A 22,156-nucleotide genomic window follows, 5' to 3' on the forward strand; every position below is an offset into this window, starting at 1 on the left:
TTGGGTGTGATGACATTCTGGGATTTACAGAGGTCAAACTGCACTTCCTAATGGCCGTATTCTGGTCCTAATGTTGATGAATCCTCATAGCCAGTCAGAAATTTAACTCTATTCAAGTTGCATGCTTGTGAATAATGAACCCTGAACACCTGTTAAAGGGCAGATAGATTATTTTTTAAGATTTTTTTTAACTTGTTCTTCTTTCCCTGAAGAATGGCACCTGTATTTTCAGCCCCTCTATCACCATTTTGCCCTGACAAAGGGTTTGGGAACCCATCTGCAGCCTAAGAGTTTTCTGTACTCCCAAAGAGTGGAAATTTGTGGTCCTGCAGATGACACAGTCCTACAGATGACACAATCCTACAGATCACTCACACCACTCACTAAACCGCAAGAAACTTAATTTTCCTGGAGTTTCTTTTGAGCTGTGGAATCAGTTCCCTCCCCTTCTCTTGTGATGCTGCTGAGCTGCTTTATTAGGTTGTTTTGATGCCTTTTATTCAGGTTCCCTTCATCACTTTGATCTCACCAGGTAGGCCCTTGCTGTTATGTTTCACTGTACTGCACTCTGGTTTTCTATTAATCACATCCTCTTTGCTGCTCCAGTTCTCACCAGACAGACTGTTGCCACACTGGGTAATGACATAAAAAAAAAAATCCAGTGTTTATAAAGCTAAATTGTCTCTTTACTATTCAAATATGGTTGTGAAGACTGTAGAGGTGCAAACAAAGTAGATTTATTGAGTCTTGACCCACAAGTCCCATCTCCTCCCCCACTTCACCTATAGACTTCTCAGGTTCCAGGTAGACCTGTCACACCAAGATAAGTGACTTTAGCAAAGAAAATGTAGTTTTCTTCTTGGACAAAGGCTTCTGCCAACACCACGTCTCACAGAACAATCAGCCCTACAGAGCTGAAGTAGACAAGAAACTTTGCAAAGAAAGGCAACAAACAGGGCTGAGATTTAGGGCTCCCAAGTCAAAGCAGAACAGTGCAGCCACTATGGACCACTTTTGAATGAACAAAGTTCATGAGAAACAGATGCAACACTATTTGTTACAGAGTATGAAATTAAATTAAGTGGAAAATGAAATTATATAAAAAATACCCCATTTAATTCAATGCTGATTAACTAGATTATTGTAGTTTTAATATATATTTTTGCTAAGCAAGGATCAGATATTTCTCCTAAAGTATTTCCATCAGTTTGATTTCTGCAAGGCCAGAGAAAAACTGTATAATTTAATTCTTTCTGTATTTAACTGAGATGCACGAAAGAAATGCTTAACACATCCCAATTCTAAGCAGTATCAAGATTCATAGCCTGTTAGTTTAATATTCACACTCTTTATTTTAGTAAACTTTTTATTTCATGGTCTTTGGGCATTCATATATTCAGCTACAATACTTGAAATATAATTATTCTATTTCATTTTGAATTACTGATTCTTTGGAAGTGTTTAGGTCCCTTCTTCCACCTTGAGAGGGCAAGTGATGAACATACTGATGTTTCAGAAGGACCTGATATATTTATTTACTTTGTTTATGTTGCGTTGGTCAGGATATGTTGTTTTAATGTAACCAAGGCTGACCCCAAAGACACCACTAGTGAGGACAAAGTTAATCCACTGCTCGTTTTTGTTGCTGACTTAGGCTAATGTATTGTTCAGTTACAAGCTAATGACTCCTGCAGATGTTTCTTATTTCATGCCAGAAAAAACAGAATCTAAAATTAAATATTTTCTTTTTTATGACTGCCATTGTTCCCCTTATAAATTACAGCCCATTCAGTCATATTTTTGACTAAATCAAGTGACACTGACAGTTTTCTTATCTGCAAAAATTAATCTTAAAGGACTAAATTCTGTCCTCATTAGACTGTTCATAATGAATAACTGATGATTAAAAAGTTGACCTGCCTAAGAAGGTGAGGAAAGTAATAGGAATTTTTAATCAAGACATGCCTCTTTCTCTCAATTCCAGCAAGAGCATATTTGTACTTAAGTATGTTGACATGTCTCTATCTTCATGTTTTTTCACACCCTTACTGCCCTCCTCTTGCAAATGGAGAAACTAAGGAACACCTTCAAGAACGTTTTTTGTTTAAAAAATAAAATTTGTTGCCAACTCAAATTGAATTTGCCAGAAATGGGTATGCTGCTTTATATTTCTAGATAACAGGAATATAATACACTGAGATTTAGCTCTTAAAAAATGTTTTTCTTCCTGTTTTTTTGGGGCTTTAATCTTGATCCACAATCATGATCCTGTTACAAGCCTTGATCTCATCACTGCCTGTGCCTATGCAGATCTTGTAATAACACAGGGCTGCAACAACTCCTCAGAACCTTTTCTCAGGTGTATCTGTGTAGCACAGATTCCTTACTAACGATGAAAACTGCCTCAGTAGGAATGTTTTTAGTTCATATTGTCCCAACATGAGAAAAATGGTTAATGTAAAGGAAGGACTCATCTACCATAAGAACTGGTTTTTTGTGTGAACTGAATACAAAAAAATGGTTTTGAAGATCTGAGAATGGCATGGTTCAGGTATTATGGTGCCTTTTAAACAACATTAATACTTAGACAAGTATATTCTACTGAGCCCTATAGTACTCACTTTAGGTTGTCATCTTAATTAAGTGCAAGTTGTTGGAACTGAGCTTTTCACCCTTTCTAAATCTCTAGTTACTTTAAGAGATAAAAAAACTAGGAAACAAACATTTTTTAATGAATATATATGTTACTATCACAACCTAGAAGAACTGGACATAGAAGATCTCAGTTCTTCTGTTCTGGTACATTTCTAATAACATCTTACTTTTTCCTCAGGATCTTCCTTTCTTGGCACTTCCCCATTGATGGCTTTTGTTACAATACATCTGACAGTCTGGGGACTAACACACTTTTTATCTTACTTTTTTTTGTGGGTTTTTTTGTTGGTCTGGTTTATAAAACACATTAATTGTTGATTCATAGCAATAAATATGCATTTAAAGCTGAAGTTGCTTCCAGACTAGGCTGGAAATGAGACCAAGGCATTTCCTACAAATGAGGAACTTCTCTCTTGTTTCTGTTTACATCATGGAAGGCACCAGACTCCATGAAAACTGCTAAGTATGTTTAGAAGAAAAATTAATTCTAAGGCAGTTACCACAGCAGCAGCTGTTCTTTTCTCTCTAATTTTCCCTACACTTGCAGCTAGAAAGACCAGTTGAGCGAACACAGTCAACAGAAGCCAAATAGTTATTGCTGTTCAAAGCTATGAGGAACTACAAAAGGTACTGGCTGGGATTTAGAGAAAGGACTCAGGAATTTACGGATATCCTGGACTTTCCCTCTGAAGCTCTGAATCCATGCACAGGTGCATCACTCCCAACCCTACCATCCAGAGGGTGGAATGCTACACAGGATAAATAACTGCAACCCATGATCTTTTTGGTGGTTAAAAGGAATAAAAAAAAGCATTACTCAGATTGAAACACAATACTTGAAACATCTCCATGGGGATTTGAAGTCTCAGCATTTGTATCCCGTAGTCTATGCAGAAAATGCTTGTATGGCAAACACAAGTATTCCAGGATATTTTGACCAGCCCTGTTAGTTCCTTAGGAAATAAGTGTAGGACATCATTAAGGCTGAGAGAATTGGTATTATTCAGCCTGGAGAAGAGAAGGCCTTGGGGTGAGCTAATTGTGACCTTCCAGTACCTGAAAGGAACTGACATGAAAGATGGAGGGAGAATATCGATTCAGACTGACAGAGAGTGGGTTCATATTAGATATTAGGGAAGAATTTATTGGCTGTAAGGGTGGTGAGGCCCTCGTATAGGTTGCCCAGAGAAGCCGTGGCTGTCCCATCCCTGGAAATGTCCAAGGCCAGATTCGACAGGGCTTGGAACAACTAGTGGAAGGTGTCCCTGCCCATGGAAGGGGGATAAAATAAGATGATCTTTAAGGTCCCTTCCAACCCCAACCATTCAGTAATTTATCTGTCCATGGATACGGACAGATAAACAAAGAGATTGTATATGCATGTCTTGTACCTATCCATTTGTAAAACCAAAACCCTGCATGTGTTCATGCATATTTGAATTAGATTTCTGTCGAAAACATAGATCAGAAGAGTGAAAATACACATATTTGCACCAATTATGCATGAAGCAACACATAAACTGAATAGAATCATAAATACCAAGGAATCTGAAGTGTGATTTCACCAAATCATGAAGCCTAAATTCTACCTCATTCTTTTCCTAGTTTCAGAGACAAAAAATCTAAGATTATGTCCAAATCAACCACCCCTTGCACATGCTTTTCCAGACTTCAGAATGGCCTGACTTACAGTGGTATCAAAATGAAGATGGTATGGATGACTGGAAAGTTTTTACCTCAAATCAGTATTCTAATATTACAGATATAACCACAGAGGACCAGCTGAAATATTAATTTCAATCTCATTGCTTGTTTTCTTCTAACATTAGAAATAATATATTTACTCTTCTAACTCATGGTGCAATAGCAATTCTCAAGCAGGTGTTCAGCTCAAGAAATACATGTGAAATACTCATTCTGCAACCATAATTCAGCATAAAACCTGATGCCTTAATAAATTTGGTCACTAATATAATATAAATATAAATTAATAACTCTTAAACCTTATTTTATAGCATCATCAAATTGGAGAAAGCTGTACATCTGTGAAAAAACCTAAAAAACTCCCATTATCTCTAAATTAAATTATTCATATGCCTCATATAGTCAGCATTTCACTTAGGTCCTCATTATCCAGCAGTCGTGAGGGTATAGGAAGATGAGCACATGGCATATAGTGTCTTTTCACCCCAAACAACCATCCCAGTTAATTTACTAGGTAAACCCACAAACTTATTATGCAGGTCCTGTGATTACACTTACATTGGGCAGAGAAAAATAAAGAAAAAATTAAAAAACAACAAACCAAACCAATTAGGAACTAAAACATCTAGTTATTTCCCTTACCTAAGTAAAATGGTATTCTGTGAACAACTGAATCATATGCTGAAAAAAGTAAAAAACTCTTTTGGTGTGTGCCACTCAATTCTTGTACATTCAGAGTTGTGCTCACTTCAACCAACAGTTCTCATTCTTCAGCATACTTAAGAATAAGGTATGTTTGTTCAAGATAATACTAGTTTTATATATTCCAGTTTAAAATCTAAAAAAAAAATCATTTAGTATGCTGGAACTGCACAGAAAAAAAAATATAAGAAAGTAGATAAATTATTCTACACTGTTTTAAATGCTTAAAGGAATTTTGCATCTGGATGATGAACAGCAAAGACCCTTAAGCAAATGACTTAACAGAGATTTTAAATCAAAAAGTGATAAGCATAGGAAAGCATCAGATCACACAGTTACACCCTGGAAAGAAATTTCTGCGATACTCATAGAAACTTTTCCCAGTTAGAAATACTAAATTTATTCAGAGAAACATTTGGGCACTCTCATTCTCCTACTTCTGAACATAAGTATTTTTGTTACTGGAGAAAATAAAAAGGATTTATGAACTATTGCATCTGTTTTTAGGATCAAAGAAATATTTCCTTAATTCATCACTGTGGTGGGGGAAAAAACAGTTTCCCCCCTGGAGTTATACAGTGGTAACCCCCCAGGGGGTGGTGTCCCTTAGGGTTGAGCCAATGAGCGCTTCTGCAAAATATAAACATATCACCCAGACTGGAAAAGAAGGTAGTTGTAGTAGTTGTTGGAGAAGAGTGGCCATCTTGTAAAGCCATGAGGAGAAGAGGCAGGAGCCCCCCTTGTGGTCATCTTGTAAAGCCACGAGGAGAAGGGGCTATGCCCCCCCCCCAGCCCCCGGCTGGGGGGCTACAGGGACTTGGAACAGTGTTAGGCTGGGCTAAGTATCTGTAGCTAGAAAGCTGAAGGAGTTTTCTCCACTGTGAGTGGGCAGAAGGAGCAGTGGCAGAAACAGCACTGACCGGAGGCTATGGCAGAGAGCCAGAAGAGATAAGAACAAGCAGCAAAGACAGGCATGCAGCAACACAGAGAGAACTCCTGCAAGGAGAGAGAGAGAGAAAGAGAGCTGGCACAGAGCAGAACTAATCTCTATGGACAGAGCTGTGGGGTAAGAACTGAAAACCAAAACCCCCAAACTCCTTTTGAGATCCCTCCTAAAGAGGAGGGGGTGAACTCCTACTGGGTGGAAGTCCTAAAATGCAGCATGCACTGCAGAGAGAGGAGCTGAGAAGCTCCATCCTGGAGCTGGACCGGATGGCCAGAACGGAATGCAGGGGAGGGCTTTGCCCCCCCTGTTGCTGCTAAGCTAGCAGCCTGAGATCAGAGCACGGGAGCTCTGCAAGGGAGTTTGAATCCCCTGAGGATAAGGACCGTCAGAAAGGCTTCTGCACTTCGTTGATATGACGTGGTGAAGCAACCTTTGTCCTGGTGAACGCAGCCCACGGAAGAGAAAGACCCTCACCTGGAGTCAAAGGGCTGAGAGGGGCTTGGAGGCCTCCCTCCCGTGTAATGATAAAAAATCCAGCCACAGCTGCTGCATGGGAGAGAGAGAGAGACTGCTACTCTAGAGACACTGCTGCTCTGAGAGTGGAAAGGATCTCTTCCTTCTTCCCTCCTGGACTTTTATTTGGAGGGAGAAGAGATTTGATCCATTGAAAATACTGCTTTATCATAGAAAAGATAGTTAAGATTGTATTTGATGTATTATAATATTTATTTGTACAGTCGTTGTAATATAATTCCTTCCCCCCATATTGAGTCTCGTGTGTTGTCTGGAGAACCCATCTCACACTGGGTTGAGATGAGGGAAGGGGGCTTGGACTCGAGAATTGGATTTTGGGGCTCTCAAACCATTACAATCATTTAAAAACAAGTAAACATACATGGAGAGAAAAAGGTAAGCAGAAGTGATTCTAAATCATGATGAATTTTGCTCAGCTTAATGATCCCTTTATATAAATAGTTTAAAAAAAAAAAAAGCTGGAAAAGAACTTAAAGGGGAAAAGAAAGAAAAAACAATAATGTCCATCTGTCTCTGGTTTCAATATTCAGCTTTTAATTTTTTTTCTTTTATTCTGGAAACTGCATTTAGAACTTGTATTAGCCTGAACGCCAGCAAGTTTTTGATCTGATAATTTTTCCCTAAGACTAAAATCTTCTAATCTGAATCTCCTAGGTTGCCAGAATTAATACTCATTAAAGACCAATTTGCCTTTTCAGCTAAAGAATCAGCTTCCTTCTGGAATTTTTATTTTCGTAAGTAGCTTCCGTGCTGTTCAGTCACATCCTTCTACACAAAAATCCAGGAGAATACTATGTTATATAAAACAGGAACATAAACAGGAGCAGAACTTTAAGAATATTTCTTAAGTCTAAATTTTATGAGCAAATTATGTTGTCTGGTCTCTTCAAAAACACCAAAACCAGTTACTTAACATTAGCCAAGAAACTAAAGAAAAAGAAACTATAACTATCACCCCACTGCTGGCAAAAAAAGAAGAGTAATTAATTGCTGAGCATGATGATACTTAATTATCCCTAATCATCAAGAATTATTAATTCTTAATGAGCAGTGTATTTTAAAAGTATAAAAAGTCTTGCAATGCTTCATTTCTTTAGAGTCAGACAAGATATATGAAACTCTTATTTTAATATTTTGCAAAGATAGTGGCAAACATACAAAAATAAGTCTAATATAAGAAACTGTCTGAAGGGCACTAAAAACCAATTAGTAATAATAAAATATGTGTGTTTTCCATGTTTATTTAAAAAAATAATAGTATTATGATGATCACAATAACCATAACATCAATAATATTTCTATTATTGTTGTTTTTATTCTTAATAATAACAGTAAAATATAATAGTAACAATAGTAACAATAACAATAATAAAGGTGGTGAGAGACCTATTTTAAACACCAGGAAAGGGATACTGAAGTACAAAGCCAACACACCATGGAACATCACTACAAACAGCCCAGCAGCTGTGTCAGAGAGTCTCACAGGCACCTGGACCACTTCAGAGGCACTTGTGGTTGTGAAATGTGCATGTAGTTGTGTACCAGAATATTTATTTCATTAGACTTTGGCATGTCATGTACTCTGCTGTTTCAATCTGCTACAGCTGCTGCCCACCAAGACCTCACTCTTTCAAAGTGGTTTAATTATTCACATGTTCTCTTTCCAGACAACATTAAGAGCACCTATCCAAAGAGCAATTTCCCTTGTCTGTCAATATAAGCTCTCCAGGTTTTTATATGCCGCCTATTTCACTGGCAGATCCAGCAAAACACAACTGGTTTATTCTACCTACCTTTTTTTTGAAGCTGGTTTAAAATATATAAGGCCACAAATACATCAGATTCCTAGGAAAATTATTCTTTTTTTTTTTTTTAATTCCTATTCCTTCCTCTGCTTTCCTCTGTCTCTTTTTCACCCTACAAAGTACGGCAAAACCCAATGGAAATGCAGTGTTGGAGCTCTTAATCAAAACATGATGTACTACTTAGTCCTTCATCTCTCCGATTGAAAGCAGGGGCTGGAGATGTTTTGCAAATAAACGGGTGCTCACAGACCCTGTTTATCTTTGCAAGGCCTCATCCTGATCAGTAGGCCTGGCAACAAGAGGCTGGATGCTTTCCATTTGTCCTTTTAATTAGATGCATAAAAATGCATAAAATCTCCTTTAGTGTGTTTCACTGCTCCTTTGTCAAACACTCCAGTGCGTGACTGGAACTGCTCATTCCTTGCCAGTTTGTACTTTCAAATAACAAATTTGTAAATGGAAAAAAATAAGAAATATTATATGAATTTCAGCACAGGGTTTATTTGACGGGCTATTTTTCATTAAAATATTAAACTTCTCACTACCTACAAACACTGTGTATGGTCATATCAAGATCAATGGTATCATGTAGGCTTTTAAGGTATGTCATGTATTTCAAAATGCTCTATGAAAGACATAATCTGATTAAACTTAAGAGTGTATTAATCACCTTTTTTTTTTTTTTTTCAATTGCCAATGACATTTTGGGCTGCACAAGGCAGAGCATTGCCAGGAGGTCAAAGCAGGTGATCCTTCCCTCTGCTTAGCACTGATGAGACACATCTGCAGTTCTGGGCTCCTCCAGGACAAAAGACAGAAGAACATATTGGAGAAAAAGCCCAGAAAGATGGAGAAGGAACTTTCACACAGAGTCACCAATAAGGGCATCCTCAGCAGAGATAAAGAAATCATTATCCCACTCTAATCATTGTTTGTTGGGTCACACCTGAAATAGTGTGTTCAGATTTGGTCTCTGCTGTGGAAAGGAGATGCGAATGGGCTGGACAGGGTCCAGAGAGGGGCCATGAAGATGATCTGAGGCTGAGAAGTCTGACATGTGAGGAAAGGCTGAGAGACCTGGGTTTGTTCAGCCTTGGGAAAAGAAGGCTGAGGGGAGACCTCACCACCATGTTCCACTGTTCAAAGTGTGGCTACAAAGAAGATGGAGACTCCCTTTTACAAAGAATCACGTGGAAAAGATGAGGGGTCATGGGTACAGATAACTCCTAGGCAGCCTGTGGTTGAACACAGGAGGAAAATTTTTGCCAAGAGAACAATCAACCATTGGAATAATCTCCTGAGAAAGTGCTGGATTCCCCAACATGGGACACTTTTAAGATTCAACTGGAGAGGGTTCTGGGTCATCTTGTCTAGACAGAGCTTTTGCTAGAAAAGTTTGGACCAAATGATCCTTGAGGTACCTTCCAACCTGGGGTTCTGTGATTCTATGAATACACATTATTGAACCAGTCTCACTAATTGTGACTTGAGGCCTTGTTTTCCCAACAGATTTACAGGCAATCAACACCAAAGGCAATTGTTTTGGCAGAAACATTGCAGAATTATGATTTACAACATTTTCTGCAATGCATTCAATGTCATTTATTAAGCCATTCTGCTTGCATGCATTCAGATTACTCAATTTAAATTTCTGTGCATTATGCACTCTTCAGGCTACTCGGAAACTAAAAATTAGGGCTTAATTAATCAAATTATTTTTATTATTTTGTATTGATTGCTTTTAACAGCATTTCATAACCTTTAAGAACATCTTGATTATGTGATAAATTCTATTTAAAATATGTGGTTCGTAGCTAATTCCACATAAAACACTTCTATAACAGAAATGTGAAACTATAGGCTATAGGCTTCAGAATAGAATACTGAGAAATGCCCTCAACATACTGAATGTTCAACTGCTATAGACTTACTAGGAGGAATATTACCAGTCCATATTCATACTGCAGAATCTAATCATAACGAAAGTAACACAGAAGTGGTTTTCAATACCTTGGGCATATTTCCCACCAGAAACACAAAACCAGAAATCAGATTCACACAAAACCATTTTAATTGGGTGCCATACTGATAGGGCTCCACTTTACTTTCATTGCTCAGAACTGGAACCACTCACGCTTTCGTGCTTTGCCCACAAAGAAAGACAGAATCAGCACAGAATTGAAACAAACACCACAGAGAGAGTCCAGCAGGAAAAAGTTTGTTTTTTTCAATCCCTCCTCTACCACTCCCTCTCACTCTTTTCCCAGAAGAGACCAACCTTTGACCATGAAACCTGATTATTCCTCCTCAGTTCAAATAAACACAGGTCCACCTCACCAAGCTGATGATGTACCTTTTTTTTACCAATAGAACCACTGAAACAATCTTTAAGAATAAAAATATAAGCAAACAGAAAGTCATCTCCTTTTCTGTTTTTCCAAATAATAAATCAAGAGTGGAGCATGACACTTCACTGAAGAAGAACTCACAGCCTTATAATAAAATCTCCCTGTTGACAGTAAGAAAGGTGGTGAATAAGTCTTTACCTAGATTCTGTCGCTATAGAAATAAATGTAGTCAATTTGGGTGACATCACACATTAACAGATGCAGAAATCTGGAGTCCAAACTCTATTTTCCAATATCCTGGTCAATCTGCACCTAGGACTGTATTCTACTAGGGAGAACATTGCCAACAGGCTAGGTGATGTGGTTATTTCTCTGAAGTCAGACTGTCAAGCGTGGGAAGAAAAGTCTCACAGAAATAAAGATGACAGAGCCCAGGACTTCTCAGTGCTACCATAGTGACAGCACAAGAGACAATGAGAAGAAACTAAATTTCACAAAACTCCTCTTAAACTTATTTGGGTGTTTTGGGTCTGTCTGCTGTTTCCTTGCTTTTTTCACTGTGCAGGTGATTAAACACTGGCACAGATTGCCATGACGAGCTGCAAAGTCTCCATCCTTGGCAATATTCAGAACACAACTGCACATGGCACTGAGAAACCTGCACCCCTGGATCATCCATGGAGAAGGGGGGTTAGACTACAGACCTCCCAGAGTACCTCACATCTTCAACTACTCTGATTTTGTGAGCCAGTGCTTTAATTTGCATTATTTCAGACTGCCTAATTTAGAAGTAAAGCAGCTACTTTCATATCAATTCCACACCAGCTTCACATGACAGACAAGAAGTTATTAGAAGTCTTTTGTTAGAATGGTTTGGTTTCACTAATTCCACCTTAGAAAATCCATTAGTACATATGTTCAGTATGTGGTGCAAGCAACCCTCCTTCTTTAAGAAAAATCACGTATTTTAAGACTAAAAAAAATCTTTGAAATCACTCAGTCATTTCTGCTCATAGCATTAAAAAGAATCTGCAATACTGACTGGAAACAAATGACAGGAATTTTATCTGTACTAATTTTTTTCAGAAGCCCTTTTCCTGTCAGTGTAGAGGTCAGGACAGCAAAAACAGAGAGTTGGGTTGTATAAACAAAGACACAAAGCAAGCAGATCAGAGCACTCTGGGTCTAATCCATCTCACTGAATTTTTATTTAGCAGCATGAAAAGGGAGGCACTCCTTTGATTCCTGCGTCTCTGGCTCAGAGAGAGCAGCTGTCAAAGAAACAGTTTCCTTTGGATTTTGGAAAGAATAAACTGATACGGGAAACACTGCAATATGATAAACAAGGAACCCACAATCACTTCTTAATCATTTGGCAAAATAAAGATATCAGCTGGCATCTCTGTTTCACCTTTCAGCTCTCCTCCCTTCACTCAGCTGCACTTAGACCCACGTTCCCTGCATTTTATAAGATCATTAACTTGCCTTTCCATCCTTCTAAAATGCACACAGACATTTTTACCATGCTTTTCAACAACAAGTTCCTCTCAGCAAGTACTGAGAGTTGATGTAAAAGGCACAGACACTTTCCAAAAGGACACCAACAGCCTATTTGGCTTGGGAGAGCGTTCCCACCTCTTCTCTAACATGCTCATGGCTCCTCTACCCTCCTTGTCGTTTTCCATAATTTATTTCTCCACTTACACAAACCAAACATGCTTGCCAGTTTATTCTCTCAGATAGTTACTGAATTTCAGATTTGGGAGATCAAAACTGAGTGATTTTAAGACGCTTATTTTTCAAAAGTGAACAACATCATCACTTATGGTCTGAGCTCTAGTAACCTTACAGTACACTAAACTTAGCTGCTATTTTTTCATCATCGATCATGTATTTCTGTCCCCGTTTTCCCCTGTGCACACACTAAACAAAACTGGAATAATTTCTATGTCAAAAAACCTTCCACCCATATAATTTCAATGTTTACAGACACATCATCATTGCTCCCCCCATGTGCTGTCCATGGCTAAGCTGTTTTTCCTTCATCAACTACCCATGATGATCAGGAAGCACATTAAGAGTTTTTTTAAACAATATTAATTAAAGACTTCTAATTGTCTGTAACGGTTGTTGTTTATGGTATTTCTCTAATTTACACAATTCCTGAGAATTACTCACGAGTTACTTAAAGGATGTAAAGTCTGTCAACTTCTCTGTAATGCATTTCAATGCTAATGTTAAATAACTGAAAATCTTTTTCAATCTAGTTTAAAATTAATGCTTCCATATATCTACATAGATGTTTGCTAAAGAGTTAACTCAAGCCATAGCATTCTCATTATCTTTGGGAAACATCCTGCTATTTGGGATGCTTGATATAATAACCTTTTACTCTTACCTGTTCAGCTAAATCCCTTTCTACCTTGCTGGAGGATGTGCTACACTAAAAAGAACTACAATGTACATTTTCCGATCTGCCTCTGTCTTATTCTCTGTTGGTTTGTCAGATATTTAGAATCTGTTAGGATACACTGACCACTGAAATGACCTGGCTGCACAAATAAGGTGATATTACAGATCTGACGCCTGATCTCAACTCCTTTAGCATGACTAGGTACAGTATATAATATAAGAAAACATAGGAAATAAGGTGGAGTTGATGTTAGAGAAAGAGTAGGATCAGAATAGGATTAGCAATTTCAAACATACAAATTACTATGACAAACATTTTACAAAAATTTTGGTTGTTTTAGATACACTCAAAGTTACAGGATCAGAAAATATGGAGTATGGCAGAAAACTCATGATTTTTCATTGATAAATGTGTAAAAAAACAGCAATAATTAATATTCTCAGACTGAAATAAGGTATTATGATCAGGCCAGATTATTTTAAATCTTAGTTCTATTAAGATAGCAAAGGAGAGCTACATTTTCAAACTTTGAAATATTCATACAGCTCCCAAACTGTCTTTAGTCTTTGTTAATCTATTCAGCCTTTACATGAATTCATAACTTCCTATCTGAATGGGATTCCTTTTATTTACCCACATTACTGCATGAGTAATGCATTAATTAATCCCTGTTGTCTTTTACTGTGAAATCCTCATATTTTAAGGTATGTCCCTTGAAAATTTGTGACTTTCCAGCTGGTGTCCAGAGATCAACATTATATCCTGTCACCAGGGCTGAATAGAGTCCAGTAGTGGAGTCTCTAATGAGAACACTTTGCTTTGAGAGCATTCCTTCTTAAATCTTTCATCCAATAAATACTCCTAGTTAAAAGTGATCACTCAGGATCTGGCACTCCTGGACTCCTCACAGACCCACCTTTCAACAGGTTATTTTACTTGAAACACTCCCATGTTTCAATTAACAGAGTATAATTTACTAATAGCTTACATTTATCATCATGATTTTCATAGGAAAAAATCAAAATATTATCTTAAAACACCATTTTTTTCAATGACTTATATGACTCCCTAGGGGAACATAATGCTGAATATCCTTTTACTAAAAGTAAGAAAATATTTCAAAACTTATTTTTAAAGTTTTTAACGAGGCTAGACTGTGAATCCATACATGTAGCATAATCACACAAGACAAATAGAAGCAACATCAACACTTTGGATTTTAGTTAATATAGAAATATTAGTAAGTTCTTTACTTAACCAGTCTTTTTCAGTAGATATTCCCTATGGATTTCAAACTAGAAATGCAACATACTGCCTGTGTAAGTGCTGTGATTACCACATACTGTCAATGTGTTTACTTATGCTTTACTCTGTTTACCAAACTGAGTTTTCGCTGAAGTGCTTAAGATTTTAGTCAAGTATATGTGTATTTTTTAAAGCCCTGTTAATACTCCTTTGTTAATTACGGTGGCAGCTCTCACAGTACCCTTTTATCTGAGATTCACTCATGCCATCCTCCCAGTTAAGTGCAATGCAATTTCCTGCCAACCAAGCACACAATAAATCCAAAAGTTTCCTGAAGTAAAACCATGTCAAGGCCATTTTAAGGTAGCATGACCTACACCTGTAGGATAATTTCAGGCACTTCAAGCACTCATAAAAATGATAGGGAAAGGGATGCAAAACGGGATTTTCTTGCAGTATCTTCTGGCTTCTTGTATGGCTGCACTAAGGGAACAAGCACTTTCTTGTGCAATTCAAATGTTAGATAGTAACCAGCTACAAAGACATTTTAGAGACAGAAAAAAGTGCAGTGGTGTCTGACAAAAGTTGGCCAATCACAGGAATTAATTCCATTTGTTTGTAGAAAGCTTATCTTCAGGCAAATCAAACTAAATCCAAACTTCCTTAAAATTGCATTGCGGAGACTTAGAATTCACTCTCAGTACAGTGGTAGCATCATTTTTAGAAAAGAAACCCCCAAAAAAACCCATAAACAGAATAACCCTGGGTTCCTGGACTGAGTTCTGCTTGCTGTCTCTCATGATAGAGATATACTTAATCCTCAGAGCATCATATTCAGGTTGTGCCTGTGTAGACTTTATTTATTTATCAAAAAATGAGAACCACATGGATTTAGGACAGTTGCAACCTTAGAGAGGTGCTGAGCCCAGCTGTGACATTTTAAGCATTTTGCTCCACATACATCTTTGGGATAATATAAGAATTCAGTCAACTTGCAATGATCTGTCTACCATCTTTTCCTTAAATTTTGATTTAAGTTTTCTTAAGAAAACACCTGACCTGCCAGGTGTTTTGGAGCTACCACTCATATTTAGGTTTACTCTGAGTCAAATGCACATCACAGAATTTCTGTACCTTTGCCTTGCACTCTATGGACTCATCTAATGATTAATTACAGCCTCCAGATGGGTAACTGTTTTGAAATTCAAACAAGTGTCTACTAAGTGTTATTCTGTTTTCTCCTGTGCTGTTGCTGTCACTTCTCGTGTTTAAGTAATTAATCTTTACTCTGGACATTGGCATAAAACTATCAGAAATGGCACTTTAAATAGCCATTGGCTGCAGGAGGATACATAGGAGTATCTATGGGGCACCACTATGATCTTTTTGTGAAGTAGAGCACTGAACTTTCCTGAATTCTACAGATAGTCTCAAATGCTGTTTTAACTGCTTGTTGATTATTATGTAGATATCTATGATGCAGATGTAAGGTTAAACAAATAATGTAATGAACCCATTGCCATAGAAAATGCCATGGATGTGATCACTGGTTGGGCAGTCACAGATTAATGGAGTATTTAAAACAACTATTTCAGAGTTTAAAGTTTTCACTTACCAACCTCCACAAGGCTAGAGCAGTTCGGGTCTGTGAAACCCTCAGGACACTCACAGGAGTAGAAATCATCACTCAGCCCTGACAGACAGATGCCACCATTCTGGCAGGGGTTGGAGTCACACACATCTGCTGTGGGATAAAGGGGAAGAAAAAATAAGGTTCTTGTTATAAAAGTCACCAAAAGTTATGCACAAGCTCCACATATGGCAGATTACTTGTAGCCAAAAAGAGAAAGGAATGAGAAACTCCATGTCCCTTGAATAACTTCTGGCTAATCCAATTTTATATTTATTTAACAGCACACCTCTGTGTAATCATCTTTCCCTAGTCTTCCATTTCATAAAATTTGATTCCCTTAGACTCAATGACAGCTATTCATTTACAAATACAATGGCAAAAGGTAATCTTTTGCTTTCTCTTGTGTAAAGGCATGTATATAGCCTCGGAAAGGAATTTACCCAGAATTTTACTTCTCTTCATTGTAAAGCTGAGAGGTGATTTCAGTTCAGGCTATTGGCTTATCACCTGGTTTGTGAGCAAACAACTGTGGCTGTGGCTACATCACCATGTGCTCCACATTTACACACCCTGAAGAAACTCAGTGGCACAGCTTTGATTCATATCAGTCACTGAATTCAGGCCAGCAGACCCACCAACTCCATTGCAGGGATGGAGGCAAAAGAACCTGAGAAGCCACAGTCCCTCAGTGCCCCTCAGCAATGCTCTCCATGTCCCAGAGAAGTCTGACAAGTTATTCCATAATCCATTTTGACTGCAGAATCAGAAAAAAAAATAAAAAGAAACAAAGCTATGTTTCACATCAGTTGTTCAATTAGCATCAAAGTAATCAACAGATGCAAATCCTTAAAGATGCATCACAGAGTTGCTTTAAAATTCTACAAATACAAAGAAATGCAGGACTGAATCCTCACACCAATAGGATAAGTGGAATTAATCCTAAAGAATGCCCTAGACTTTGCTCAGTTTCAATTTAATGCTTTTTCTTAGATAATCAAACATATATTTAGATGCATTTTTATTTAACTCAAACTTCGTTTTAGAAGACAAATTTGTACTCTCAATTGCTCAGCATTGCTTTTAGAAATACTACTAATTTGTGCAGTAAATGCATCTTAAAGAAAGATCTGGTAATTTTTAAAAAATAAGTACATTATTTTGCATGCTTTTTAAATTGAAAAGTTGCCAGTCCTTTAGCCATGTAACTGAAAAGAGTTAGAAAAATTCCCTTGTTTATGTGAGTAGTACTGACAGTATAGCATGTTTTGGACTATAGTGGTAGTAAGGGAACTCAGTATTTCAACATCTTTCAGGCACATAAACTTCAGATTAGTGCTTCAATTTTAACAATCACTTGAGAAATGCAACTGACATATGAAACTGCCTTTACAAATTCTATGCATCAGTTGCAAAAAACTTTAGTTGTTCTGGGTTACTTTTAGTTTTATTTAATTTTAATTTGTCTGCTTTAATCTGCCCTTGTGAGACAGAGAATTGTAATGTGCTTACGTACTTGGAATTAACAGTTTTGTCTTGAAGACTGCCCAGCTGACGGAGAAGCAAAGCTATCTGAAAATAGTAAATGACATAAAACATTACCTGTCTGAGGATCAGACATTATTTGTCTTCCTAACTAAATCTAAATAAGTCAAGACTTTTCATTTTCTCCTTTTGTTGCATCATTGAGGTAGCAAAGGATGCTTGTTTATTCCTTTATGGGGCTTAGACATTTGGTTGTGAAAGAACAGATAATATCAAACAAATGCTCCGACAACTATATTCCCATACCTCTAATTAAATTAATAAACTAACCAGCATCTGGAGCAGGAACACTTATTATGCAAATCCATATGGATATTCTGATTAAAATGAGAGAGGACATATTTGCTACGTATTTCCCAATTCAGTGTCCTTCTGATTTTAATTATGCTATTGAGAAAGAAAAAAAAGAAAAAAAGGAAGATAAAAAGACAAATACTTTTTCCATTTGTAAATTTTATATTAATTGACAAGCAGATTGCATACTCTGTTTTCCACTATATTTCCAGAAACTGAAATCTCCTACAATGACCAAAGTGTGCACACTTAATTGTGTAGTTTTAATTTTTCTGAAAATCCATGCTGGCTTTTTCAGTCTGAAATAAAGTGACCTGACCTGCAGTTTGGGACTAATAAAGCAGAGGCTGTCCTCTGTCAACAGTCATTTATTTCCTTGTTCAGGAAATAACTGCACTAACTGATCTTTAGACACACCACCTCGGATTGTCATTCATGGGCATAATTTTTATAATACAATTATATCATGTTACAGAAACAATATGAATACAGCACACATCTAAACACAATGGGACAAAAAAAGGAAGAAAACACAAGGGACAAAAGGATTCAACAAAAAAAAATTGCCTGGCCTGTCTCACTATGCTAAACAGGACTAAAGAGGGAATGGTTAAAATACACTATGGTATGAAATCAAATATGTTGCAGTCAGAAAAATGAGAAGCTGCACAATTCTAGTTAAGACAAGGTATGAGGCTGTGCAAATTTTGATACTTAAATTAGTAAAAAATCACAGAAAATATTATCTCCCTTACATATAACTTAATGTCTGTGAAATTGTGCTGAACAAAATAAATATCATCTTTGAATCAACAATATTCCCCTTGATCTACATTTTGTGCCTATTGAGAGGATGTTCATGTTGAAATATTGAAATTAATTTGTTACACATTTCCCTGAGTTTGATGAACAGATTTTGATTTTGAAGGCTGTTCTTAATAAGAAGAGCTTATATGGGTGCACTTTGTCTTAACACAACCGATGAAGGGATTTGTTACCATTAAAATGCAACACAGCTTTTAACACAACAATGGTTTTAGAATTTCACATGAGAACCATTGTGAATGGAAGAATAAAATAAACACAAAGAAATATATCCTTTACAGTAGCTCTTACAGAACTGTGCTCTGTGCTGATGACTTTCCGCAGTGATAGGCAATGTGCTATTTGTGTAACAGACTGTGTAATTTGACAAATTTCTGTAAATTAAACAAACACTCTAAAAGAAACTCAATTATTAAAAATAAAAATAAAAAATAAAAATTATTATTGTACATAATTAAGACACTCTGAAAGGAGTCCAGTAAGATGAAAGTGTCAAATAAAAACAATATTTCATACTTTTTCTTTCCTATGTCTGACTAACCCTTCACTTTTCATTAAGTGGCTACTCAAGTGTAAAAGTGTGTCTCAAGACTGTCATAAACCATGTGCTACAGCTATTGCTGCCTTCATGTCATCCCTGGGAAATTCTCAGACAGTAAAACCTCATTGCATCAAAGCTACTGAGAGTCAGTGCAGGGACTTGTGGAGCAGAGTCAGTGAAGGATGAACTCACGCACCCTCACCTTTTTGCCCCCGGACTGGTAGAACTCATAACCACTTTGAATTTACCTCTTTTAGGGAATGCTTGCTTTGAATCAATGTTATATATGAAGTTTATTTTATAGATTAAATTATGTATGTATATACATACACTTTTCCTCCTTTTTGATGACATAATTCATGGACTCACTCACTCACTCATGGCTAGGCTTCACAAACGAAGATTTGGGAAGGGCTCTACCCATGTTTGTTACAAACGCACTGGTGGCTAAAAAGGCCAATATGAGACAGCCAGAAATGCAATCTGCATTATCACAGACCTTCATAACTGAGGCTCATTTTTACTGTCTCTAGACCAGATTTGACTGGCTGTTTTCAAGGCTCAAGTATTGAGGGGCAGACAAAACATTCCCAGGATCAGAGTATACTAAATTTGGGGGATTTTTTTTTTAATTAGTATTTTTCCTCACATTGTTTATTTCTTCAGAACTTCTTAAGTCAAATAAATCCTCGAGTGAATTGTTCATCCTCTCTTTGGAAACAGCAATTGGTTAAGAATAAAAAGAGCATGACAAAAAGAATAAAATTAAAGTGGAGATCCACACATACTCAAAAATTAGAATTTTAATTAAGACACTCCCCCCCACAGTTCTCCAAACTCAGGAAAAACTATACAGCAAAACTCAAATAAAATGCTCTCTAATAACAACTAGAATTTTTTTTAAGACCACAATGTTTTTGTCCTTAGTGAATAACACAATCAATGAACCTGAATCTCTTTTATAGAAGCACTTGGAGAAGAACTGTTCTTTAAGTCCATTTGACTCCATGATGTACCTTCACATAACCACTCTTAAACCACATCCTTTTCAATAAAATACTGAATTACTTCTTTCCACAAGCAAGCAATGGTGAGGAGCTGGGAAAAACTGTAAACCCAGTCTTTGTTGAACTTTAAGCTTTTATATAACATATTATTTTGTCCTACAAAATGCCACAAAAATTGTATGATTCTTAACTGAGGAATGCAATCCTTTACTTGACAGCAAAGGACAACCTGAAAAAAAGGAACTCAAGTCTTCCATATAAATAATGCAGCACACCAAGATGTTAACAGTTAGCCCATCAATCCTTGTCAAGATCAGAAATTCACAGTTTATGGAAACAATTTTTGTAGTATGAAGGCTGAAGAAGATGCACTGGGTAAAGAGAGAAGTTCCATCCCACAACCACTTGCATTTTCACGAAGCACTCCTTGTTGTAAAAGTACAGAGAACAGCCAGCTACCATTACTGTACACTAATTCATTTGCAGTTCACTAATATTTGTCAATGAAAAATATGAAAAAAAATTCCCTCAGCTATCTTATAACACCTAGAATGATAACTACTAGGATTTCTGGCAGAAGTGTTGCTGTAAGAAACATCTGCTCGAGACAACGACATTGTCATGGTTTGAGATAGCCCCAAAATCCAATTCCCTAGCTTCATTCCCCCTCCCACATCTCAACCTAATGTGAGATGGGTTTTTCCAGACAAAAACACACCAGACTCCGAATGGGGAAAAGGGAATATATTACAATGACTGTACAAATAAATACCATATCACATTATACACACGATCACAACTATCTCTACCATGACATATGTATTTACAATGGATTAGATCTCTTCTCCCCTCCAAATAAAAGTCCAGGAGGGAAAGAAGGACAGATCCCTTCCAGTCCTTAAGCAGCAGCATCTTCTAAGGCAGCAGGTTCTGTCTGTCTTCTCCACATGCAGCAGCTGATAGCTGGCTTTCTGCCAGCACTCATGAAGGAGGTATCCAAAACTCCCTCGGCCCCCTTGACGCAGGCAAAGGGGTCTTCCGTGGGCTTCGTAACCCCAGACAAGGTCGTTTCACCACGTCATATCACGAAGACACAGGGGGGTCTTCGTGACGGTCTGGTATCTCTTGCAGGGCCTCTGTGCCCTGTTCTCAGGCTGCCACCGTGGCAGCAGTGTGAGGGGGGAGCCAAGGTCAACTCCCCCTGCATTCCGTCTGGCCGTCCCGGTCCAGCTCCGGGACGCTCTGAGCTTCTTAGCTCCTCTCTCTCTCCGGTGCTGCATGTCTAAAACTCTTCTCCTTAATAGGAGTCCATCTCCCTCTTTCCTCAGAGGGATCTCAAAGGAGTTTTGGGGGGCTGGTACAGTCTTACCCCAAACTCTGTCTCTCAGCTGCTGGCTCTCTTTCTCCTCCCTTTCCAGGAGTCTTCTCTCCGGTGCTGCATGTTGTTTCTGCTGCTCCTCCAGTTCAGGTTTTTATCTCTGGCTCTCTGCCACCGTTTCTCTGGTCAGCGTCGGCTGCTGCTCTGCGCCCATGGAGAAAACATCTCCCGGCATAACTACAGGCACCTAGCCCAGCTTTATGCTGTTCCAGGTCCCTGCAGCCCCCCAGCCGGGTCTGGGAGGGGGCCAAAGGCCCCAAGGGGCTCAGAGTCCCTACCTCGTGGCTCTACAACATGGCCATCTCTCCAACAACACAAACTACAACTCATCTCTTCCGGTGAGCTTGTGATATGTTTACATTTCTGCAGGAGCGCCCATTGGACAGAATTTCAAAACTTCCAGGGGTTTCCACCCCTTGGGGTCTACCACTTCTCTTAGCCTCTGGGGGAAAAACAAAGTCCAAACCACTACAGACATGATAACAAAGAAAGAAACATCTTTAAAGAGTCCTGTGGATTCACAACATTTCAAAACTGTAAGGAAAGAAGTGACTGAAGAAAGACCATTCAGGTGTTCGGGCCAG

The 22,156-nt window shown here is 37.8% G+C and overlaps 1 protein-coding gene across 3 annotated transcripts in view; it reads right to left on the bottom strand.

Moving 5' to 3' along the window:
• Positions 1 to 22,156, bottom strand: part of EDIL3 (EGF like repeats and discoidin domains 3) — a 233,692-nt gene that overhangs the window by 155,728 nt on the left and 55,808 nt on the right. For 2 of the 3 annotated variants that reach the window (XM_064642242.1, XM_064642240.1), the window contains exon 2: positions 15,968 to 16,096. In XM_064642242.1, the coding sequence (XP_064498312.1) occupies positions 15,968 to 16,096 (129 nt within the window). The remainder of the gene's footprint in view (positions 1 to 15,967; positions 16,097 to 22,156) is intronic. The other variant, XM_064642241.1, reaches the window with a different exon arrangement.

Source organism: Pseudopipra pipra, chromosome Z (assembly GCF_036250125.1).
Source record: "Pseudopipra pipra isolate bDixPip1 chromosome Z, bDixPip1.hap1, whole genome shotgun sequence".
In the NCBI taxonomy this organism is placed as follows: domain Eukaryota; kingdom Metazoa; phylum Chordata; class Aves; order Passeriformes; family Pipridae; genus Pseudopipra; species Pseudopipra pipra.